The following is a 23,450-nucleotide window of genomic DNA, read 5'->3' on the forward strand; positions in this document are numbered from 1 at the left end:
GAGAATACATAGTGAATTCCAGGTTAGCCTGGGCTAGAGTGAGACCCTACCTTGAAAAACTAAAACCAAAACCAAAACAAAACAAAACAAAACAAAAAATCAAACTTTTGCCAGTTGTGGTGCTGCACACTGGTAGGAAGTTGCTGAAGAGGTGGAGGCAAGAAGATCAGGAGTTCAAGGACAGCCTGGGATAGGAGGGGGAAAAAACCCAAAACTTTCTTTAAGCAATGTTACATATTCAAAGATAATTCTATGTTTTTCTACCTACCCCTCTAACAAGTTAACAAGCTATTGCTTTTCTACCTTTTTAAGACTAACTTTGCTTTGTTTTACTATTCCTGCCCACCACATCCTACCTAAAAATGAAAATCCCTGTTTTCTAACCTAAAAAGCTTAAGATATTTTCAATTTCTCATCAGATCTTTCCCCAATTCAAACCAACTTTTATGACTTTTACTTTCCAGTTTCCTTAGTTATTCTTCAGTAAATGCTTTTTGTGTGTTCAGTTCACTCACTCATTTCCCTTTCTTCCAGCTTGCTTTATTATCCTACATACTGTTCCTATAAATAAACTTACCACTCTATATCTGGGAACATATTCTCCTTGATCATGAATATGAAAAAATTTCTGATGAGTTTGCTATTTGAAGAAAAATTTCAAAAATACCAGTACCAGGTCAGATCACAGACTGAGAATTTTATAATTTTTATACATCAATTTTTTTGGGGGGGTTATCAAGGTAGGGTACTACTCTAGTATAGGCTAACCTAAAATACACTATATAATTTCAGGGTAACCCTGAACTCATGGTGTTCTTCCTACCTCAGCCTCCCAAGTGCTGGGATGAAAAGCGTGCGCCACCATGCCTGGATTATACATGAAATTTTTTTTTTTTTTTCTTCGAGGTAGGGTCTCACCCTGGTCCAGGCTGACCTGGAATTAACTCTGTCATCTCAGGGTGGCCTTGAATTCATGGCAATCCTCCTACCTCTGCTTCCCGAGTGCTGGGATTAAGGGCATGCGCCACCATGCCCGGCTATACATTAAATTTTTAATGACAGTGAATAATTAAAACAATCACTAATACTACTACTGAGGATAAAAAGTATTATAAATTTTAGTCAAATTTTTCTTTATAGGTGTGAAAGACTAGGAAACCAAAGTCACAAAAATGAGTGATAACATGCACATCACTTCTTCTATTCACTTCATATTTTTGCCAAAAACAAGAGTACCTTTTCATTTTTAACAAGCTGTTTACGGATTGCAGAATCTCTCCTGAAGCACAGTGCTTTACAGCAAGGCCCAAGGTCACTAAGAAGACTTGCTCTTTCTTCTTTACGTAGCAACGCAGCCATGTTGAGAGCTCCCAACTCATGTTCAAAAAGGTTGTCTGCATCTTTCAACCAAAATAAACATGCATTAAGTTTTCCTAATATCTGACAGTTCTATCAGTGACTTAACTGCATTCTGAGCTTACCAAAGTTAGCATTATTAATGAACATTAAAGTTATCAGCAATGGGGAAATTTTATGTTAAAAGCAACATATTCTCTGCTAGCCTTAAATATCAATGAATCATTTTATTGGCCATTAAATTTTTATACAACATAAGAAAAGCAGACTTCAGGAGAATACAGACACTGATTATTTGAAGAAAAATTCAGGAAAGAATTATTTAAATCAAGTTCAGTATGTTGCCTACCATCAAATATTACTTAAAGTTCTAGATTTCTGGACCGTGTATGACAGCAAAATATGAATGTTATAATAATGAAGAGTATGATCTCCTTAAAAAGACAGTTAAGGTGCAGCTAGGTGTTAGTGAGACAACCTCTAAGTGACCATAAAAACCTGAGACAATGTATAATGCCAAAATAACTTACTTTTAAGTAATAACATGCTAGGGAGGGAGAAAATATTTAGAAAGTTACAAAAATAAAGTAATTAAGGAAAGATTCAATTAAAAAGTTAGGTTGAGATAAAAGACAAAAAGGAAGGATAAACAGAACAAAAAACAAGCAGTACTCCAACAAATAATTAAGAGTTGGATATGATGGAGAATGGAATTTCAAAGGGGAAAGTGTGTGTGGGGGGGAGGGGAATTACCAAGGGATATTTTTTTACAATCGTGGAAAATGCTAATAAAAATTTTTAAAAAATTAAATTAAAAAAAGAGTGTACTACAGTACCAGGTCCTGTCTCTGAGACAAGATCAAACAGGGCGCTGTTAGAAACAACAAAGGAAAGGAGTAAGTCAACACATCTGATTAGAAAGGAAGGAGGCTTTGTTACAGAGTTTATTTCAATTTCTCAAAATACAAATCCCAAGTGATAATAAGTAACTAGTCTCATGTAACATACTTACCAATAGAGTCTGTACCTAGTCAATAGGTATATATCTTAGGAAAAGTATAAAAATAGAGAATAATTCAAAACGAATTCCCAAACTCTGAAGTTATTCAAGAAGCCTTTAAAATATCAGGTCAAGTATTACAGCTCATACCTGTAAGCCCAGCACTCAGGAGGCTGAAGTGGATGATTTCTGTAAATTCAAGGATAGCGTGGGCTACATAGTGAGCTCTGTGATAGTCTGTGCTACAGAATACAGCCCTGTCTCAGCCCCCACAGCCAACCAAATAGAATCAAAATCTCTGTAGACTGACTAAGACATAGTGAAGGGATAAAAACGAATTAAAGGGGAGCAGATGACTCACTGTTTGAAGCAAGCAACGATATACTGACTAAAAACAAAAACACTATCATTACACTATAGGCATAAACAGACTAAATCGGCATCAAACTCATACCCTTCCTTAAAAACTGCTATTAGGACAGACTGCTTTTAGTTGGCATTTACTTGTATAAAAATTGAGAAAACTATGAACTTCCTTGAAGAACATCATAGGGCTAAACTCCCAGACTCTTTATGGTTTTGAAGTGACTGATACCACGCTATTCAGAAGACAGAATAACCATATTTATAAAACTCATTATACTACAATTAATAAACTTAGGCAAAGGCAATTTCAATTTCAGTATATATTTAAGTTTTTTGTTCAAGTCTAGGTTTCTTGTTCTTCTTTAAATTATGTATGACATGGAGGTTCTTGTCAGTACTGGGGCATCAGAATAGAGCAAATGGAATACAAACATCAGCATCAATTACTTCAAAAACACACTGAACATCAATGCCTGTAAAACGGCTGTGTAGGCAACACAAGGCACAGTCAGAATAGTTACTAATAGATACTTGATATGGTAACAAGCAAAACTAAGTCTCAATCCAAACAAAATGTGCATTCACATCATTTATTAGCTATCATAAACACTATAGAAAAAACAGGAAAGGGATGATGCCTCTAATCCCAGCACTTGGGAGGCTAAGTTAGGAAGGTCATATGAGCGTGAAGTGAGCCTGGACTATACACAGTTCCAGGTCCACCAGGACTAGAGTGAGATCCCACCTCAAAAACTCAAAAAGGAAAGGTCTTATAAGGAAAAGTCTAATCCTTCTTTTACACAATTCAATGTTTCACATCCTACATCCCGAGCAAGGAAGGGTCAAGTTTTATTTCACAGTTAGTAAAATCAAGCTAGACTTCTAACTTAACATGCTATTATCAAGTCACAGAAGCAAAGAGCTTTATTTAGAGGTAGATAAGCTGAGATTTAGTCCCCAATTTACAAATAAAACTGAAGCCCCCCTCGAGTTACTTTACAGCTATAGGTGTACCCAACATAAAAACAGTGATATAAGAATGTTTGGGGGGCTAGAGAGATGTCTTAGTAGTTAAGGTGCTTGTCTGTGAAGCCTAAGGACCCAGGTTTGATTTCCCGTACCCCTTCAGGCCAGATGCACAAGGTGGCGCATGTGTTTATAGTTTGTAGTGGCTAGAGGCTTTGGTGTACCCATTCTCTCTCTGCTTCTCTCTCGGTCTCTGCCTCTTTCTAAAATAAGCATATATATATATATATATATATATATATATATATATATATATATATATATAATTTTAAAAAGGAAAGTTTTGGTCACTTTTCAGGTTCTAAGTATTCATTATTGTAATTGATTTGCCATATCACAATCAAGAACTTTCTAGGTCCCAAGTGTTCATAACAATACATAATCTGCCAAGTTATAATCAGGAACTTGGCTACTTATGCTAAAAGGAAACAACTCATAGGACAAGTTTTTTTTAACTTCAGTAAAAAAAAGTTGCTGTTTGTTTTTAGGGACATGACTGCTTTTGTTTTATAAACTGCTTTTCCTTTTTTTTTTTTTTCTCCTTTTTGAGGTAGGGTCTCACTATATCACTCTAGACCAGGCTGACCTGGAATTCATGACGTAGTATCAGGCTGGCCTGGAGGTCACAGAAATCCTCCTATCTCTGACTCCCAAGTGAGTGCAGGGATTAAAAATGTGTGCCACCACATCCACCTTCTTTTTCCTTGTTTTAACTACTTACTTTGCCTCAATTTATTGACAAAAGCATTCATAAGCTATAAAATAAAAAGAACAAAACAAAATCACCAGAATATATAATCAAATGTTCCACTCATTAACAGCTGTGATAGTGAAAAGCCAATGTGATAAAACACTTTTAGATTAAATACCAGCAGAGAAACTACTAATGCTTCACTATGGGTGCTGCTGCATCTTCTACCTGTAGTAACCTATGTGGTCTCACAACCACAGGAGGTGGTAATATAGTTATTCCCAGCTACAGATGATGACACAGGCGCTTGGAGAGATTGGATGATTCTAGCTGACGGAAATCCAGACTGCCTGGCCCAACAGACCAAGCCAAATCACTTTGTTAGAAGCTCAACCTAGGGGCTGGGCATAAGACAGATGAACAAGGTGGCACATGCGTCTGGAGTTCATTTGCAGTGGCTGAAGGACTTGGTATGCCCATTCTCTCTCTCTGTCTCAAATAATGAATACTTTAAAAAAAGAAAAAAAAAAAAGCTCAACCTGGACATTTGGGCACAACTGTCCACTTACCCTGCAGGTGAGAGGGTTTCTGAAACAACCCATTTGCTTAGAAACATAAAACATCAATTGTGTTACAGTCCTGCTTTATTTAGGCCTGGGTAAACCATTTATATGTGGCATATTACCCATTTGTTGAAAAGCTTTTTTGAGGGGGTGGGAGGGATGGGGTGGAAGGTGCTGGAATTGAGCCCAGAGCCTGTGTATCTTTAGCCTCAGTCATAATGATAGGGAAAGTTCACTTTGCTAACTACTTTTGCAACTTTTCTATAACATTAAATTGTTCTCAAAATAAATTTAATAAAGGAATTTTGACCATGAAGATTAATTAAGAAATTTGATTCCGCTATACAGTTCTTATTTCATAAGTTCTACACAACCAAATAGTTTTCAAAAGCATCTTAATAGTAACAGCAGGTATTTTCTATATATGTATTTATATACTATATAAAATATTAATAGCAGCAGCATTTAAGGTAAAATAAATTTACCTTTGGGTTTTTCTAAAAGTCTCTGACAGGTTTCTTTGACTTTAGTGAAGAGCTCTGAACCAGCCAACTTTCTGGAAATCCCAACTCTCAGCATAATGGCTCCAGGTGTGAATTTTAACAGTGCAGCCCCAGGCTCTCGGGGCTCTTTTGGATGCTTTGGCATAAGACCAGACCAATCCACATCTATCACATCTAATGGATCTGTAATAAGGAACAGGATTTTATTTTACATCAAAGAACTACCAGACACATCTACAGAAGGAATTGTGTGTACATCTGTGGATTCACATACATGGCTCCAAGCTGGAGACTGAGAACATGGAGAAAAGTTGAACTAAATGTTTAGATTCTTTTCTTACAATTTCTCCCTAAACACAGACTAGCAACTATGTACATTGTATTAAGTATTAATAATTTAGAGATAGTTTTAAAAATTCTGGGAAGTGTGCTTATGCATTAAAATAGTAAGCCATTTTACATAAGAAACTTGGAACACTTACAGAGTGTGGAGTCTGCAAGAATCTTGCAAACAATCCCCTATGATTCCCTAGTAAGGACTTCAAATCAAAAAAAAAAAAAAAAAAAAAAAAAAAAAAAGAAATTGGGCTGGAGAGATGGCTGAGCAGTTAAGCGCTTGCCTGTGAAGCCTAAGGACCCCGGTTCGAGGCTCGGTTCCCCAGGTCCCACGTTAGCCAGATGCACAAGGGGGCGCAAGCATCTGGAGTTCGTTTGCAGAGGCTGGAAGCCCTGGTGTGCCCATTCTCTCTCTCTCCCTCTATCTGTCTTTCTCTCTGTGTCTGTCGCTCTCAAATAAATAAAAAATTAAAAAAAAATATTTATTAAAAAAAAATTATACCCAAGTGTGGTGGCATGTGTCATTAATCCCAGCACTCAGGAAGCAAGTCCGAGGCCATTCTAAGAGTACATAGTAAATTCCAGGTCAGCCTGGACTACAGCGAGAATCTACTTTGAAAAAGAAAAGAAACTTTTATAGTATTACATAGTTTTTTTTTAAGTCATGGTCTTAAAATGAAAGCTTTCCCCATGAAAACTTACATTTAGACCCCAACAGCAATTCATTATATTTTATTTATAGTGGCTATTAACATTGAGAGCAAATAATTCATTGAAAAGGAACAGTTAAAAAATAAGTATAAGCCGGGCATGGTGGTGCACGCCTTTAATCCCAGCACTCAGGAGGCAGAGGTAGGATTGTCATGAGTTCAAGGCCACCCTGAGACTACACAGTTAATTCCAGGTCAGGCTGGAACAGAGTGAGACCCTACCTCAAAAAAAAGTATAATATTTCTTGGGCTGGAGAGATGGCTTAGTGGTTAAGCGCTTGCCTGTGAAGCCTAAGGACCCCAGATCGAGGCTCAACTCCCCAGGAGCCACGTTAGTCAGATGCACAAGGGGGCGCACGCGTCCGGAGTTCATCTGCAGTGGCTGAAGGCCCTGGAGTGCCCATTCTTTCTCTCTGTTTGCCTCTTTCTCTCTCTGTTTGTTGCTCTCAAATAAATAAATAAACAATTAAAAAATTTTAGAAAAGTGTAGTATTTCATATATCCAGACCCAGCAAAGGCCTCACTATGATGAACAGAAAATGCTATGTACAATGAGGCAGTGATTGAGAGAATTCACTGAGAATGGCATGGTGCAGTCACTCGATGAGCACTGGCAGTGCAAAAGGCACTGTTAGCAAAATACCGAATTTAGAAATCTCAGTAAAAGATGTTCAAATACTTAACTATTATATATATTTTTACAAAGTTGACTAAAAAGTTATCTTGTGCCACCACAGCTATGAAGCATGAACCACATACCCATCATGTCAGACACTGGCAGGCAATCAGCATTTGTTTGGTTAAATTCCAGGTCATGTATTACCAAACTTAAGCTCTAGAAAAGAAACCTTAGGATTTTGCTATTCCACATGGGGCTCTTACATTGGAAATGCCCCAAACTGAACACACATGTAGACTGATGTCCTTTTTAATGACCTTTCCTTAATTAAAACAAACAAGAAGATTCTAAGTGCTTTTATTCAATATTACAGCATGAAAGGGAATACAGAATTCTTTAGTGCCAGGAATCAAATGCTTTTTGCCTATTTCTTTCCCCCACCGCGCCTCTGCCCCCAGTGCTGAGGACCGAACCCAGGGCCTTGCGCTTGCTAGGCAAGCACTCATCCACTGAGCTAAAACCCCAACCCCAGGAATCAAATGCTTTTTATGACCAACTAGCTCTGTGAATGACTGATTACCTGGCATCTTTTCTTCCTCCTGTTGGTCCTCTCTTTTTTCCGCATCACCTGCCAGGATTTCATCCAGTTCATCATCACTGATTGGCTCATACCCTTCTCCAGCACCAGATCCTAATGAATGAGTATCATCTAACTTGGATTCATCATCTCCTGCTAAACAGGCAAACTAAATTAACTTCACGTCAAAAAACAGCATTCAAAAGGAAGGAATGTTTAAGTCAACCCAAAGGTAAAGACTATGCACACTAAAAGAATAAGGAAAGCATTTTTTAAACCAGAAAACTACATTTGTTAGTCACTTAATTATTTCAAAAGAAAACTGAAGAAATGTAAGTAGCATTCATGATACAACAGAACAACAGTAAAGCAGGTTATAAGATTATAAATAATGGCAGAATAGGAGCTACCACTAACAGTGTTGATTATGTATACTATGTTAATTTTTGATAATAAAACTTTAACATTTGGAAATCTAACTTCAAAAGGCTGCAATTTTTTTTTTTTACCAAAATAAAAACTTATTTTAAAAAAACCTTGCAAGTTTCTTTCAAAATATATTTCAAAGTTAAGTCTTAGTACCTAATACTAGAGATCATTACATGACCTTTATGGGAGTGAAGCACAAACGTAAAGTGCAGTTATTTCTCGCCCTGGTCCCCAACTCCTTTTCCCTATGCCAATGCTTGTTTCAACTCCCTAGGTTAAACTCTTACCTCCTATTGGGTCCATCATAAATCTAATCACAAAACTATAGAGTATGCTTAATATTTCCAATCCATATATTTTATGGAATCCTTGTTTACAATTCCTGTCTTCAAACTGCAATAGTATGCTTATTTTCATTTTTTTTTTCAGAAGAAAACCACTTTATTATAATTAACTCACAAATAATGCAGCTGGTTTAGAAGGCCACTCAAACACTTGCTCTGTCCCAAATTGGATACTACCCTGGTGAACTTGTATGCAGTGAAAACACCATCTTCCATGACCACTCTAGCAATGAAGCTATTAATAATGACAGCTTTGGCTGGGCATGGTGGCACACACCTTTAATCCCAGTAGTTGGGAGGCTGAGGAAGAAAGATTGCTGTGAGACTAGCCTGAGACTACATAGTGAATTCTCGGTCAGCCAGGGCTACAGTAGAACCCTACCTCGAAAAAAAAAAAAAAAAAAATTCAAAAACACCAAAACAAGCAAAAGACAGTTTTAACTTATGGTGTTACACTGATTACATTTTAATGTAACTTAGTCATCAGAGCTGATATTCCATTTTGCTAATGTGAACTTCTTGTTTAGACTAATCCTTTTGTAAGCTTGCACTATTTTTGCACTTCACTAAAACCCTCCCAGAACTTCCTCTGTTCTGGGTACACTCCAAACACTGTTGTATTCCATAAAGGCAAAGAGCCACCAGCTGCTGAGATCATACCCACACCGGCTGTAGTGGCTACCACCTGGATCAACAGACCTGGCTATCTGCAACATGGTGGGGCTACTACAGGAGGCGGAGGTGTGGGTGCAGGCCTGGATGCAGCACACCCCAGCAGGCTAATGATACAGAAAGCTGCATTATTGGGGTTCCCTGCACAGATTTTCTACTGAATAGACATTTTTCTCTACTGATTGTCAATGCTTATTCTTTTATATAAAATTCTGTAACAATTTCCCAATTATTCCCATCCACTCATCTACAACATAATTTTAATAACACTGTCATATAAACTTATTTCTAAACAAATATACATAGTAGGACTTTAAATTTTCAAGTTTATCCATTTTTTCCAACTTTAAGTGAGCGAAATAGTTTTATGCCATATTACCTTTGGTCACAACAAAGAAATGGTAATTTTAAGGTGGGGGACAAGGATGACTGCAGCCATAACAGACCTATTATAATGATATTCAATTATATCCCAAGGTTGTACTTTCATTAGAGTCATAGTTTGTGACCTGATGCTATTTATACTCAAAATTGAGATGAAAGCTGAGGCAGTATGCTTTTGTCGAATGAAATAAATAAATAAATAAATAAATAAATAAATAAATAAATAAAGCAACAAAGCCGGGCGTGGTGGCGCATGCCTTTGATCCCAGCACTTGGGAGGCAGAGGTAAGAGGATTGCCATGAGTTCGAGGCCACCCTGAAACGTCATAGTGAATTCCAGGTTAGCCTGGGCTAGAGTGAGACCCTACCTTGAAAAACCAAAAAATAAAAATAAAAATAAAAATAAAGCAACAGATGGCATCCTGGGATTCTTGAGATGTAATGATCTATTTTTCAAAAGACTGGATTTTACTATAGGCTAAATGCTATCATATGGAAAAAAATCAAATGAGGGATCTTGAACTGGAGAAGTTATGTTGGAACAATGATGGAAGTTCTGACAGCAGAGCCAAAGAGAACTAAAAAGGCAGAATTTCCAGGACAATTCATGGGAAGGCTACTGCTAGTCAAGATGTGACTCATGAAGGAATCCTACATGAAGAGTGCATGTGCAAGCTGAACATTCATCAGACACAGTGTTTCCTGACGATAAAAGATGATAGTTCAGCGTAAGGAAAGTAATTATGACACATTGTGGATATGCTAGAAAAGATGTACACACATGGTGCTATAGGAATCTGAAATAAAACACACAGCACAGAAAGCCTCAAAAGAAATATACACAGAAGGAGAGAGAATAGAAAGGCCTGTGTTAGTTTGTGTAGTAGACTGGGGCAAGTTTGAGATACTCAATATGCAAGCAGTAATATCTTAGTACTTTTGATTTATAATATGATAGCATTTGGCCTATAGTAAAATTCACTGGTTTTCAAAGTAGATCCTAAAAAAATTGTTTTAAAAAACTGATCCTTATATCTTTTTAAAAAATTTTTGTTGTTCATTTTATTTATTTGAGAGTGACAGAGAGAGGGAAGGGGGGGGCAGATAGAGAGAGAGAAAGAGAGGCAGATAGAGAAAGAATGGGCACGCCAAGGCCTCAAGCCACTGCAAACGAACTCCAGATGCATGCGCCCCCTTGTGCATCTGGCTAACGTGGGTCCTGGGGAATTGAGCCTCGAACCAGGGTCCTTAGGCTTCACAGGCAAGTGCTTAACTGCTAAGCCATCTCTCCAGCCCAATCCTTACATCTCTTGATATCTGATTAAGGATTCTAATATGCTATATGTCAGGTACATTTTACTACTTAACAAAATTATTTCTATCTTAGCTTTCTTCACATTACATTTTCATCTAATTTGGAGTATAAATAAAATGAGTCATGGTTCTGAGAGGTTTAACATAGCTCTTGTGACTCAAGTCACCATTCCTTACCCCTACTCATCCCTAGAATGAGTCAGTTTGTCTAGTAGAGTGGAAGTAAATGGTGGAGAGGAAAGGGACTGTGCTTCTCATGAGTCTCAAGACTGGCTCTCACTGCACCAAATAACTGATGAAGGGTGTCTCTATGTCCTCACTCTAGGAGTAGTGAGTGCCAGCAGTCAATCTGCTATTAAGTACAGCTTTAGGGAGTGAATTTACTTCCTGTATGTTTCAACTGCTCTAGAAAACAGGATCTTCTTATAACTATTTGGCTCCTTGCCTGAAATAAGTCATTTTACTTTATGTGTGGATGTGTGCATATTTGTAAGAGGGTGTCACTCTGTATATAGGCTGGCCTTGAACTCATGATCTTCCTGACTCAGCCTCTCCAGTGACACAGATGTAAGCCACCATGTTTGGCTGATTTATTTATTTTTTTTAAATACCTAAGAAAAGGATGCTATGATTTTAACACCTAGACACTTATCTTTTTGTTTTTGTTTTTTGAGGTAGGGTTTCACTGTAGTTCAAGCTGACCTGGAATTAACTATCTAGTCTCAGGGTATCCTCAAACTCAGTGATCCTCCTACCTCTGCCTCCGAATGCTGGAATTAAAGGCATGCACCACCACACCCAGCTTAGACACACATCTTTTATATCAGTAGCTAGACATTAATATAACAGAGTTCTTTATTCCTGGCTTGTTCTCTACTCTGTGGCCTTATACTTCCATCATTATTTATTTTATGTCATTTATGCTACAGTTGCATTGATACGACAGAGGTGAGTACATTTTTAATATCACAGGCTTTTCCTTATGAATCTACTTCCCTTGTAAGGGAGTGGACAATCTTTCACAAGAAAATATGTGTTCCCTAAGGAACTAGAAAAGAAATGGAGCAGTACAAGAGTTTGAGGAGTTGGTGCTCACCTTCCATACAGTCAGTTCTCTCAGATTTACTTGTATCTTCAAATCCCTGCAGAGACCCCAAATCCCTGTCCATCCTTTCTTTATCCAAAGCTGCAGAGTCTCGGGAACTGCCATCTAGGTCTCGTTCATGTTCACTCTCCAGCTTTATCTCACTGCGCTTAGCAGACTCTATTTGAGAAGTCTCAAAAGTCCGATCTCTTTCTCTGTCCCTTTCCATGGAGTCAGGAATTAGTCTCTCTCTTTCCCTATCCAAATCTCTCCTTTTGTCTCGTTCTCTCTCCCTTTCCCGTATTCTATCCCGATCTCTGGTCCGTGGCCAGTCTTTTTCAGCTTCTCGGTCCCATTCTCTCGGTCTTGGATCTCTTCTCTCTCTGTCCCTCTCTCTGTCATGATCATATCGATCTCGTTCCTGCAGCCTGTCTCTACTATCAAATGACCCAGATCTTGAATGGACCTGCCGATCAGACTCAGGAGAGCTCCTTCTTGAACTATGACTTCTTGAATCCTGGCGATCTGAAATGAACAGGCCACATACATACAAAGTTAACACAGAATAAAATAAAAAGAAAACGTTTCATTTGAGGGTTCTTTAACACTTATCTTCCTTTTGCTAGATTAGTCTCTTTACACATTCCTTTCTATACATTATCTATCTATACATATCCAAACTCATTTTAAGGAAAAACTCTCAAGTAAATGTTAATCAAGAAGTTTCCTTGTCTACTTCTACTGTAGGTCCAGAATACCTTAAACAATCACAAAAAAAACTAGGCACTAAAGCCAGGTGTGGTGGCATACGTGCCTTTAACCCCAGCACTCAGGAGGCAGAGATAGGAAGATTGCTGTGAGTTTGAGACCACCCTGAGACTACATAGTGAATTCCAGGTCAGCCTGGGCTAGACAGAGACCCTGCCTTATAACTTTTGTTCTTTGATCTCTTTCCTATCTTATTTACTGTGTCAAAAGAAAAAAAAAAAAGAAAAGAAAAGAAAAGAAAAGAAAAGAAAAGCAAAGCACTGGGCCTGAGGCAGGGGAGCTCAGTGGTTAAAGGTATTGCTGGCCAGCCTTGTGGACCCAAGTTCATTCCCCAACACCCACGTAAAGCTGGATAAAAAGTGGTATAAGCATCGGTGATCCCAAAACCTATATCAATAGGAGTCAGAGCCAGAATAACCTGGAAGTTCATGGGCCAGCTATATGGTATACATGCAGTGGCAAAAACGAGGGGCTGGAGGGCCTGCAAAGCCAAAGGACACAGGTTCGATTCCCCAGTACCCACGTAAAGGCAGATGCACAAGGTGGCGCGTATGTCTGGAGTTCATTTACAGTGGCTAGAGGCCCTGGAGCTCCCATTATCTCTCTCTCTCAAATAAATAAAACAAGCAACCAGGTGCTTGAGATGCTGTCTCAAAAGATGATGCCCTCTGTGCGAGATGTGGTGGTGCACACCTTTAATCCCAGAACTTGGAAAGCACAAGTAGGGGAAGCACCATGAATTCAAGGCCACCCTGAGACTACACAGTGAATTCCAGGTCAGCCTGAGCTACAATGAAACCATACTTCAAAAAACTAAAACACAAACAAAAAAGATGTCCTGTGATTGCGATGTCTGCCATAGCATGTGCACCCACATACACGCCCCCTGGTTAATAAATCGATAATTTTAATAAAAATTTAAAAATGGGGCTGGAGAGATGGCTAAGCGCTTGCCTGTGAAGCCTAAGAACCCTGGTTCAAGGCTCGGTTCCCCAGGTCCCACGTTAGCCAGATGCACAAGGGGGCGCACGCGTCTGGAGTTCGTTTGCAGAGGCTGGAAGCCCTGGCGCGCCCATTCTCTCTCTCTCCCTCTACCTGTCTTTCTCTCTGTGTCTGTTGCTCTCAAATAAATAAATAAAAATTTAAAAAAAAATTTAAAAATGGAACTATGGTGGCATGAGGACTTGTAGGAAGAGTAAAACTGCACTCATAGATATGGGACTTAAACACATAAGCCCTTTCAGTCAGACACATCACTAAAATCCTGACATTAAAATAAATGCTTAACATTACTGAATGTACCCATGTACCTCTTTTATGTTTATTAAAGTGGTAACAGGTAAGGTTTTAATAAGGTAAGCCTTATTTTTTAATTATATAAATATTCAGGCAGTCCTATTCCATGAAAAAGAATTCCTGCCTGGTACTGAAAACCTAATCAAAGGCCTATGAGTAGATCATAAGCCCAGGGGAGGGAGGTGGGTGGGAGAACCATTAGTATTATCCGGCTAAATGCCAGACTTATATTATGCCCACCAAACTGTCCTCTAAACACTTATGTTTATACCCAAATATTAATGCTACTCTCACTTGGTTAGAAAAGTTTCTCTTTCAGATAATAGTGACTATTGGGGAGATTCCAAACTCATTAAAGTGCTGAGAAGTGACAGTGGACTATTTAGCAGTAAATGAGACATCTCTATCACGTCCACCGAGGTTCAGGGTCCATTGTGGCAGAGGTAGTGGAAAGAATGAGGAGGGCTTTGCAATACTGTCTTCCAGACACAAAGTGTAACACTAGTGTACACAAGGCCTGTGTAACAGGAGGGAAAAATTAAAACATCAACATTGAACAGGGACTAGTAGTTAGAAAGACGGATTCAATCATGGAAAATGCTAATTAAAAAAAAAAAAGAGGGATTCGGTGGAAGGGGGCTGAGAAAGGTGGAACAAAGAAGGGTGGAGAGAGGGAATTATGATATTGGCATGTTGTGTAGATGTATGAAAGTTGTCAATAAAAAGTTTAAAAAAACTCATTGAAGAAAAGACAGCCTCTTCAGCAAATGGTGTTGGGAAAACTGGATATGTATCCATAGATGGATGAAAATAGATCCTTCTGTCTCTACATGCACAAGAATTCAGTCCAAATGGATTAAAGACCTTAACACCAGACCGGAAACTCTAAAAATGCTGGAGGAAAAAGTAGGGGAAACCCTTCAACATATTGGTCTTGACAAAGACTTTCTGAATACAACCCCAATTGCTCAGGCAATAAAACCACAGATTAATCACTGGGACCTCATGAAATTACCAAGATTTTGCACTGCAAAAGACACAGTGAAAAAAGCAAAGAGGCAACCTACAGAATGGGAAAAGAATCTTCGCCAGCTATATATCTGATAGAGGATTAATATCTAGGATATACAAAGAACTTAAAAAGTTAAATAATGAGGAATCAAACAAGCCAATCAAACAATGGGCTATGGAGCTAAATTGAGAGTTCTCAAAGGAAGAAATACGAAGGGCATATAAGCAATCTAAAAAAATGTTCTATGTCACTAGTCATCAGGGAAATGCAGATTAAAACTACATTGAAATTCCATCTCACTCTTGTCAGATTGGCTACAATCATGTAAACAAATGATCATAAGTGCTGGTGGGGATGTGGAAAAAGTGGAACCCTTCTACACTGTTGGTGGGAATGCAATCTGGTCCAGCCATTGTGGAAATCAGTGTGGAGGTTCCTAAAACAGCTAAAGATTGATCTACTATATGACCCAGCTATAGCACTCCTAGGCATATATCCTAAGGACTCATCTCATTTCCTTAGAAGTATGTGCTCAACCATGTTTACTGCTGCTCAATTTATAATAGCTGGGAAATGGAACCAGCCTAGATGTCCCTCAACTGATGAGTGGATAATGAAGATGTGGCACATTTATACAATGGAGTTCTACTCGGCAGTAAAGAAAAATGAAGTTATGAAATTTGCAGAAAAATGGATAGACCTGGAAAGGATTATACTAAGTGAGGTAACCCAGGCCCAGAAAGCCAAGCGCCACATGTTCTCTCTCATATGTGGATCCTAGCTACAGATGATTGGGCTTCTGTGTGAGAAGGCAAAAACTCAGTAGCAGAGGCCAGTAAGTTAAAAAGGAGATATAAAGGAAAGGAAGGGAGGAGGGTACTTAATAGGTTGGTATTGTATATATGCAAGTAGAATGATTGAGATGGGGAGGGGATATGATGGAGAATGGAATTTTAAAGGGGAAAGTGGTGGGGGGTGAGGGAGGGTGTGGGTATTACCATGGGATATTTTTTATAATCATGGAAAATGTTAATAAAAATTGAGAAAAAAAAAAGTTTAAAAAAAAACCCTTCAGACATCATATAATGTAACCAGTTTGGCATTGCTTTAGAATTATAATTTGGATCAAATACACTATACCTGAATTATAATTCAATTCTGTTACCTGAAGAAGTACTTCGACTGGGTTCTCCACGCTTTAACTGATCAATCCTAGATTTCCTCTCCCCTGTGATTTCCAGGCTTTTCGTTTTTTCTCTATCTCTTGATCCACTATGCAGCACTCTCTTTCGACTACCCTGGTCGTCTCCACTTCGATGAGCGGAATCATTGGATGGGGAGCGCAACCGACCGGAGGTGTGACTCCTGTTGCTCCGATTGCTCCCGAGGCTGCTGCTCCGCTTCTGATCCACCAGCCTGCGGTGTGGAGTGTCTTCCAAGGTCACGTGAGGCACCTCCACTTTCTCCGCTCGGGTCCTGTGGCATTTTCTATGTGAGTCTTCACTGGAGAAAGCAGCACTGATACTTGAGGCAGAGGCAGAGCTGGCAGCCACCACGGAGGAGGCCAGAGTGGCAGCAGCAGTACCTACGGGTGGCGGAGGAGGGAGAAGATTAGACAGAGGGGAAGGTGTGCTACCAGGAGTGGCAGTGGTGGCAGCATGCTCAGGTTCTGTCCCCTCTGTACGGTCAGGCACATCCTCATCAGACCAGTCACTGAAGGCTGTATCTTCTTTCTTCAGTGCCTCCTCTAGCATGCTGTCCTTATCAGTGGAGAGTTCAACCAGTTCCTCTTTGGCCACCATGGGCGGCGTGCGGGGGCCTCTTTTCTTCTTACTCTGCTGGGCTATTTCTTCATCAGAAAGGTCAGAGTCACCTTTGGATCGTTTGCGTTTCTTTTCAACATTTTTCTTCTTCTGTGCTTTTTTTGGTGAAAAGACTTGAACATCTTCAGATGTTATGTCAGTGTTAGCCCTCTCTATACCAGTATCATCCTCTTTTTTTTTCTTAATTGGTTTTTTCTGAAGTTTTGCCTTTTTCTTATTTTCATCATGGGCTCGATCAGATCCATCACGCTCCTCAGGGTGGTGGTGGCTCATCATGTCCTGTGTGCGCACTCTGGAGCTTTCCATAGCTTCTGTCTGTTCTCTCTGTCTGTCTACAGAAGAAACTTTCTCTTTGAGTTCTTGCTCTTCATAGCGCCTTGCACTCTCTTTTCTGTCTGGTTTACGATCCTCCTCTTTCCATCTGCCCTGCCTGTCTTCTGTGAGGTGCGATGGACTGAGAGCACGAGATTCTTGGGGTCGTACAACCTGGCTCAAGAGCCTATGTTTTTCATCTATACAAGAAGGTAAAAGTCATTACTTTTACTAAATATAGAACATCCCCTTTATATCAAACTCTCACTTTGCATTTTGAAACTTTTAAAATGGCAATAACGTCCATTAAAATAAAAACACTGCTTTGACTACAAATATGAAAATACAGTGCATTGTGGCATACTTTAGTCACACAGGAAATGTTTAGTGGCAGTAGAACAAGAAAACGATCTTACATGTTAATGATCCATTGAAATAATCTCAGAGAATGGTCTCATGGTTTCCATGAGCATGAAAACCAAGACAGAACACAGACTCTGCTTACTTTTATCATCGCCACTGTTGTAGGTGTCACTGTCAGGAGAGTGCTCACGCCGGCGCTTGGGAGACTGTCGGGGACTGGGGCTTCCTTCATTTCTATAGCGCTTTCTGCTTGAGCAAGCAAACACAATTTATAAAATTCCGGAGACTAAAACAGAAAGATTCCACTCCTAGCAGAACTTACAATTAAAGTAAAGCTGTACCACCTTACAAAGCATGAAGGGGATGCTTTAAGCTCATTTGCTAAAACTTGCAATTGTGGATTAAAAGTCCATGGAAATATTTTCTATGTTCCATGTAGAATCATTCGAGAGAAACTTGTCTCATTTAAATACTACATGGTACCAACATGCAGCAATCAATACATTAAATGCATTCTGTAAAGCAGGATTCATCCACTTTATATTTGTATAATATATGTTTTTATAGTCTCATATTGGGAAGATGATGAGAAAAACTTAGTATTATTTTGAGTTGAAAAGCTGGAGTCTGAAAAGATGGCTCAGTGGCTAATGTGTTAAAATCCCCAGCACCCATGTAAAAACAATGGGCAAGGTGCTATGCAGCTGTAACCCCAGCACTACGGAGGCAGGCACAAACAGGAGAAGTCCTGGGCCATGCTGGCTTGTATATCTAGTGAATATGCTGAAGCTGAGCTCAGCAAGGGACTGTCTCAGGAAAATAAGGCAAGTGACACAGGAAGACACCTTAAGTCGACCTCTAGCCTCCATAAGCATGTGCAAAAATGTGAGTACACACACATGCACACATACATCCATGCACACACATGCTAAATAAATAAATAAAATGGAAGTCCTTCTCATCAAACTGCAATGGGGAATTACATCCTATGTCTAGTGCCAAGCCTACTGTGGGTACAATGTAAAAATCAGTTATCTTTATCTTTCTTAGAATTAAATCATAACAAATCAATAAAAAAACTCACATGTTCACTGTATTTCTTGTTTCTTAAGCAAATTTTGAATGAGTAATGGTTTATCTAGTTTGAGTAGTTAATTATTCTCATGTTTTCTCATATACATTAAATTTTGCTCTTTTTTTTCTTCTTTTTCTGTTTTCTAGATACTGTGGTATCTAGATATACGTGAGAAGCATGCTGCAGCACACAGTTCCCAGACAGACCCTCATGCAGATGAGGTATGAAGGGGTAGCTCCAGGTGTGTTGTGACAACTCACAGGCTTGTTGAGTTGAGACATACAGACAGACAGACATACACACACATCAACAAAACTTGAATCTAAAGTACAAGAGAAGTACAGAGAAGAAAAAAATTTAACAGAAAATTGTGGCACACTCTGAAAAGTATTTAAAAAGAAGCTTCCGAACACTTTACTGAAATAAAACTTTTAAAGCTTGATTCATAATCATTCTTACTTTGATTTTCTGTCATCATGCCCATCTCTGGGGTTCCTATCTTCTCGGACTTCCTCTCGTTTTTCTCTGCGGTCATCTCGGCCCTTGTCCTTGTCTTCCCACTCCCTCTGACGTTCTCGTTCTTTATCTCTCTCTCTGGCTCTTTCTCGTTCCCGCTCCCTTTCTCTCTCTCGTTCTCGCTCTCTCTCCCTCTCTCTTTCTTCTCTCTCTCGCTCCCGTTCTTTTTCCCTGTCACGTTCCCTCTCTCTTTCCCTATCTCGATCATGGTCCCGATCTCTCTCTCTTTCACGGTCTCTCTCCTTTTCTCTTTCTCTCTCTCGTTCTCTCGCACGTTCTCTTTCTAGTTCTCTTTCTTTTTCTCTTTCTCGATCCCGCTCCCGTTCCCTCTCTCTTTCCCGCTCCCTCTCTCGTTCTCGTTCCCTGTCTCTCTCTCTAGCCCTTTCGTCTCTTCTCTCATCCACTCTGTCTACTCTGCGGTCCTCTCTTCTGTCGTCACGCTCAAGCTCGTCATTTCTTCCCTGATGTCGAATTGGTGAGCTTGGTCTTTGATCTACAACAAAAATCAAATCGCCAGTGATTAATTTGGCAGACAGAGGTAAGACAGCATGGCAAATCTTAAATTTGCTCTGAGTGTGGAGTATAGGATGACACTGGCAACAAAATATGAAATCAGGTATGCATTTACTTTTAATTTAATGATCTGAATAATAATCACCCCTGAACCTTTATAAATATTTTCTTAAAGACAGTCTTTCTTTATTTGCCCTTCTACCATGTTTTCTGTTTCCCATGAACCCCCCCCCCCTATTGATCGGATTTTGATCTTGCTCCTCCAGCCCACCATTCCAACCCAGCTTTCTGTCATCTCTACCCTTCACCTCTGATCTTCTCTGTCCCCCCAGCAGGACCTGAGAACACTGGTGGCAAAGGATAGGGGCAGCAGGAGGTGTAGAACATAGGAGCTGAAGGAAAAAAAAATTTCCCTCATAAGTTACACCTCTCATTTCAACCAAAAATATCAAATACATCAAAGTACAGTTATTATGTGAGAAAAATGTAGGTGAGCAAATATACATGAAAACCTGAATTTTAAGCAAACTGATATCTAGCAATCTTGGAACAATGAATAATAAGGTTCCATATTAGTAATATAATTAATTCTCTCTATATAAATACATAGTATGTTATTTTTCCCTCCACGTACACATTAATCACATGAGCACAGAGAAGACACATCATGTTGCCCAGATGCCAGGTTAACAGGAGGTAAGTCTGAGATCAAAAAATGTATAAGAGGATGCATGAATTTTTTTTCAAAAAGACAGCCAGTTAAAAATTTTTTTTGTTTTATTTTTATTTGAGAGCGACAGAGAGAAAGAGGCAGAGAGAGAATGGGTGATCCAGGGCCTCTAGCCACTGCAAACGAACTCCAGACATGTGCGACCCCTTGTGCATCTGGCTAACGTGGGTCCTGGGGAATCAAGCCTCAAACTAGAATCCTTAAGCTTCACAGACAAGCGCTTAACCAATACGCCATCTTGCCTGACAGCCATTTTTTTTTTTTAAAGCAACAGTGATAATTGAGGATACTGTGAATTTTCTACTTTCATACCAAATAATATCTATTGATTGGTAAATCAAAAAATATGGTCCTACCATATACTCAATAGGCTGGCAAGTAGAATATTTAAAAATGACTTACTAAAAAAAGTTTTAGAATGTTTCCAAGGAAATAACTTAAATTTCCCTTACCACTGATGAAAAAGACTTATTATTTAGCTGTTAAGATCCAGTTTCAAAATGCCATATAAATTTAATTCTAAAACAAAATTAAACCGTGTTCAACCTTTTTTTTTTTTCCTTAGAAACAGAACTTACTGTCCTGAAATGACTTGGGTAACTTGGCACTGTAAATAAGATGGTAGACAGAGTAGGATGTCAGGCCTACAAAAAAAATCAGTTTTTTCTTAAATCTTTACAATCAATTGAAACTTTCAGTGGATCAAACTTTGTATCCACAATCTGTATTGCCAGAATGTAAAATTTCATGTTTGCGGTTAATTTCTGGTTTGATGAGCATAACTAAAATCACACTTATGAAATAATCTGAAAACATTTCAATACTGGAAATTTACAGAAATTCATACTTGAGTTTTCTGAATATAGCAACATAGGTTACTTACTTTCTTGCCAGATAAAACCTTCATTTTTCCAACTAAAATGAGAATGCCTCTAAAGTTCTAAGGAAAATGGAAAGGGTATAATGCCACAAACTACAGTGAGAATGCCTCTTATCTCTGGAAAGGGAATAATGCCTCCTAACTGTTTCCCTATTATCTTCCTTAAGAAGTGCTTCTCTTCCTGTACTCCCTTAATGAATGACACTCTCTTTCACAATAGCTGGCAATCTCAGAACAATTCAAATCCCATTATACTCAAGTAACATCAATTTTAATCTAGAATATTCTTTTCTGCACTATCTCAACAGTTGAAATTATTAGTATAGAATATGATCAGATCTTCTTAGATGATTGCCTTCAATGTTTTTCCCTGAATGCTTAATATGTTTTTGATGAAAACTCTTATTTCTTCCATTGGTTTAAAAGTAGCTCTCATGTTGGAAATGGAAAGTAATTAAGACATTTTTAAATTGACCTAGTAAGTCATTTGCAGCCTGTTTTAAAGACTATTTCCTGCTCTTTTCTGCAGCATTTTCCACTACTAATTCCAACACCATTAGCATAATTCCTATTGCTCCCAAAGCATGTGGGTCTTTTAGTCCTATGTGTCTGCTATGCCCTATCTCTCCCTGAAAAACTTCTTTCTTTGTTCCTTCTGACAAACTATGTATTCCATAGTATCTCTTTAACTACAGCAGCTTTATTGAAACTCCTCAGAATTATGTTTGTTACTTTTGTCTTCTCACAGAACATTGTACAGCCACAGCAATTGTTCCCATTCCAGTGACCTACATATACTATGACTGGACTGCAAAAGTCACAACTGAGGAAGTACAGAACAAGTATCCCCGGACACCCTCTACCAGCATATGGGAGGCACTCTCACTTAAGGGAATTGGCACCTACTATTTCTTCTCAATAGAAATGCTTATAATCTTTGTGAAACTAGCTGCTTCTCTTGCACTTGTATCTCTGTATAAATATCATTTTCTCGATGTTTAGATAAATGGTGCAAAACACAGCCTTCTCTTATGCTTTTATTTAGACCCCTTGCTTATTTCCTTGATGGCCTTAATAATCTTTTATTTTACATGGAGAAATGGAGAAGTATGTTCTCTCCCCATTATGTTCTGCAAAGAACTACTGTGTTCTATATGTATCTAGCACAGTGCTTGGCCTAGGTGGGCACTCAATGTACATTTGTAGGATATAGCATTAATTTCAAAAATATTCTAGGGTACTGGTAGCTAGCTATTCAGTCACTCCTAGACCACATGATCAAAGACTACACAAATTGAAAGTCACAAATATGTCATGAAGCACACATATGAAAGTAGTATTTTTTTGAAAAGTAAACTGATGTCCATTAAAAGAACAACTTCCCCAGCTGAAATTGGTCACTACATTATAAGATTCTGTGTGACATACCTCTTTCTCTGTTGTCGCGACGTTCTCTTTCTCCATGTCGTCTCTCAAAGGAGGAGTCCCTTGCTTGATCTCTGCTGTCTCTTTCAGGATATCTGTCTCTGTCTGGATAGCTACTTCGAGTTTCCCAGCTGTCATGATAGTTGCTACTACTACTGTGACTATCAATTTGAGAACCTCTTGTGCCTCGACTTCCTAAACAAAAGACAGTTGCACAAATATTTAACACATGCACTTTTTCAGCAAGTTTTATTAGTCACAATTTTTCCTCAAAAAACTATATACAGGTTTTTGGGGTTTTTTTTGTTGTTGTGGTGGCGGTGGGGGTTGGTATTTAGAATGCAGTAATCATCATTTTAAAAATATTAAGGGGAGGGAGCCTGGAGGGATGGCTTAGCAGTTAAGGCATCTGCCTGCAAAGCCAAAGGACCCAGGTTCGATTCCCCAGGACCCATGTTAGCCAGATGCACAAGGGGGCACATGAGTCTGGAGTTCGTTTGCAGTGGCTGGAGGACCTGGTGCGCCCATTCTCTCCCTCCCTCCCTCTCTCTCTCTCTCTCTCTGTCAAATAAATAAATGAAAATAAAATATCAGAAAAAATATATTAAGGAAATCAGAAATCTAAATTATTCCCCATTAACAGAAGAAAATAAAAACTATTTCATATCTAGTTCTTAGAAATATTATGAAACATGGATTTATACTATTGTTTTAATTAATTATACTTTAATTATTATTTATTTTTATTTACTTATTTGACAGA

The 23,450-nt window shown here is 38.7% G+C and overlaps 1 protein-coding gene across 2 annotated transcripts in view; it reads right to left on the minus strand.

Moving 5' to 3' along the window:
• The window catches only part of Zc3h13 (zinc finger CCCH-type containing 13), an 86,566-nt gene that overhangs the window by 8,295 nt on the left and 54,821 nt on the right, over nt 1-23,450 (minus strand). For both annotated transcript variants that reach the window (XM_045145338.1, XM_045145341.1), the window contains 8 exons: nt 22,691-22,882; nt 19,083-19,632; nt 17,691-17,794; nt 16,216-17,385; nt 11,987-12,499; nt 7,751-7,900; nt 5,488-5,688; nt 1,237-1,400 (listed from right to left, as the gene is read on the minus strand). In XM_045145338.1, coding sequence (XP_045001273.1) covers nt 1,237-1,400; nt 5,488-5,688; nt 7,751-7,900; nt 11,987-12,499; nt 16,216-17,385; nt 17,691-17,794; nt 19,083-19,632; nt 22,691-22,882 — 3,044 coding nt within the window. The remainder of the gene's footprint in view (nt 1-1,236; nt 1,401-5,487; nt 5,689-7,750; nt 7,901-11,986; nt 12,500-16,215; nt 17,386-17,690; nt 17,795-19,082; nt 19,633-22,690; nt 22,883-23,450) is intronic.

This window comes from Jaculus jaculus, chromosome 3 (assembly GCF_020740685.1).
Source record: "Jaculus jaculus isolate mJacJac1 chromosome 3, mJacJac1.mat.Y.cur, whole genome shotgun sequence".
NCBI lineage: Eukaryota > Metazoa > Chordata > Mammalia > Rodentia > Dipodidae > Jaculus > Jaculus jaculus.